Source organism: Morone saxatilis, unplaced genomic scaffold, assembly GCF_004916995.1.
Source record: "Morone saxatilis isolate NCDOM2014 unplaced genomic scaffold, NCSU_SB_2.0 Contig1, whole genome shotgun sequence".
NCBI lineage: Eukaryota > Metazoa > Chordata > Actinopteri > Moronidae > Morone > Morone saxatilis.
In genome coordinates this window covers 16760154-16760996 of record NW_023339651.1, presented here as the reverse complement: position 1 = coordinate 16760996, position 843 = coordinate 16760154, and the positions used below count along the sequence as shown (strand labels likewise).

Here is an 843-nt window from a genome sequence, read left to right as displayed (position 1 = left end):
GGTCTAACTGGAGAACTAGAACCACTGTGAGATTCAAATGTAGACAGAATGGACCAGATTAAACCAGAGTCACCACTGAACCATTTATCTTTAATGTGTTCTCAGTCATCAGACTGTAGTGCTGGCCTCTGCTGGTGAATGGCATAAACTGCTCTTTACTATTCCACTCGTGGGTCAGGTGTGTGTCCATGTGACCGTAAAAGCTTCTGTGATTGGAGCTCTGAAGTTCCATTTGCTTCCAGAACGAGCCGAGAACGAGAAGATGAGGCAGATGGAGGAGAAGATCCAGAGTCTGACCAGGAACCTCCAGGACCTTCAGTCCACCCTGAACACCATGAAGGAACACTTTCAGCGGGAAGTCAACAGACCGGGAGGAGGAGGAGGAGGTGGAGGAGGTACCTCTTCAGGAGGAAGAAACCCTGCTGATGCAGCTCAGCCAGAGATTAAAGAGACAATTCACAGCATTCAGACCAAACTGGACCAGCTGGACAACCGCACGCAGGTGAGTGGTGACCTACGTTACCTGTGAGTACAGGAGGGATGCAGCCCAATATATTAATACATTACACATATATGTGTTTTATATATTATTTATATAGGAGCACAGACTGCGCTCTGATCAGATAGAAAGCTAAATCAGACCCCCTCAAGTGTATTTATTTAGTACCAATTTATATAGCACCATTGCTCATAGTGGTACTGTCTCTGTAAATAATGCTATAAGGATTAGAGTAGTGTTGTCACAATACCAAAATTATTGTTTCGATACCGATACCAAGTCAAGAATTGCGATTTCGATACTTTTTCGATACTTTTCCTAAAAAGGGAGAAACACTCTCAAAT

At 43.9% G+C, this 843-nt stretch overlaps 2 protein-coding genes across 2 annotated transcripts in view; one reads left to right on the top strand and one right to left on the bottom strand.

Annotated features, from left to right (window-relative positions):
- emilin1b (elastin microfibril interfacer 1b) overlaps window positions 1-544 on the top strand; it is a 1583-nt gene extending 1039 nt beyond the window's left edge. The window contains exon 3 of the mRNA XM_035662344.1: window positions 243-544. Within this exon, the coding sequence (XP_035518237.1) occupies window positions 243-529 (287 nt within the window). The 3' untranslated portion in view covers window positions 530-544. The remainder of the gene's footprint in view (window positions 1-242) is intronic.
- pemt (phosphatidylethanolamine N-methyltransferase) overlaps window positions 1-843 on the bottom strand; it is a 99658-nt gene that overhangs the window by 33258 nt on the left and 65557 nt on the right. The window lies entirely within an intron of this gene.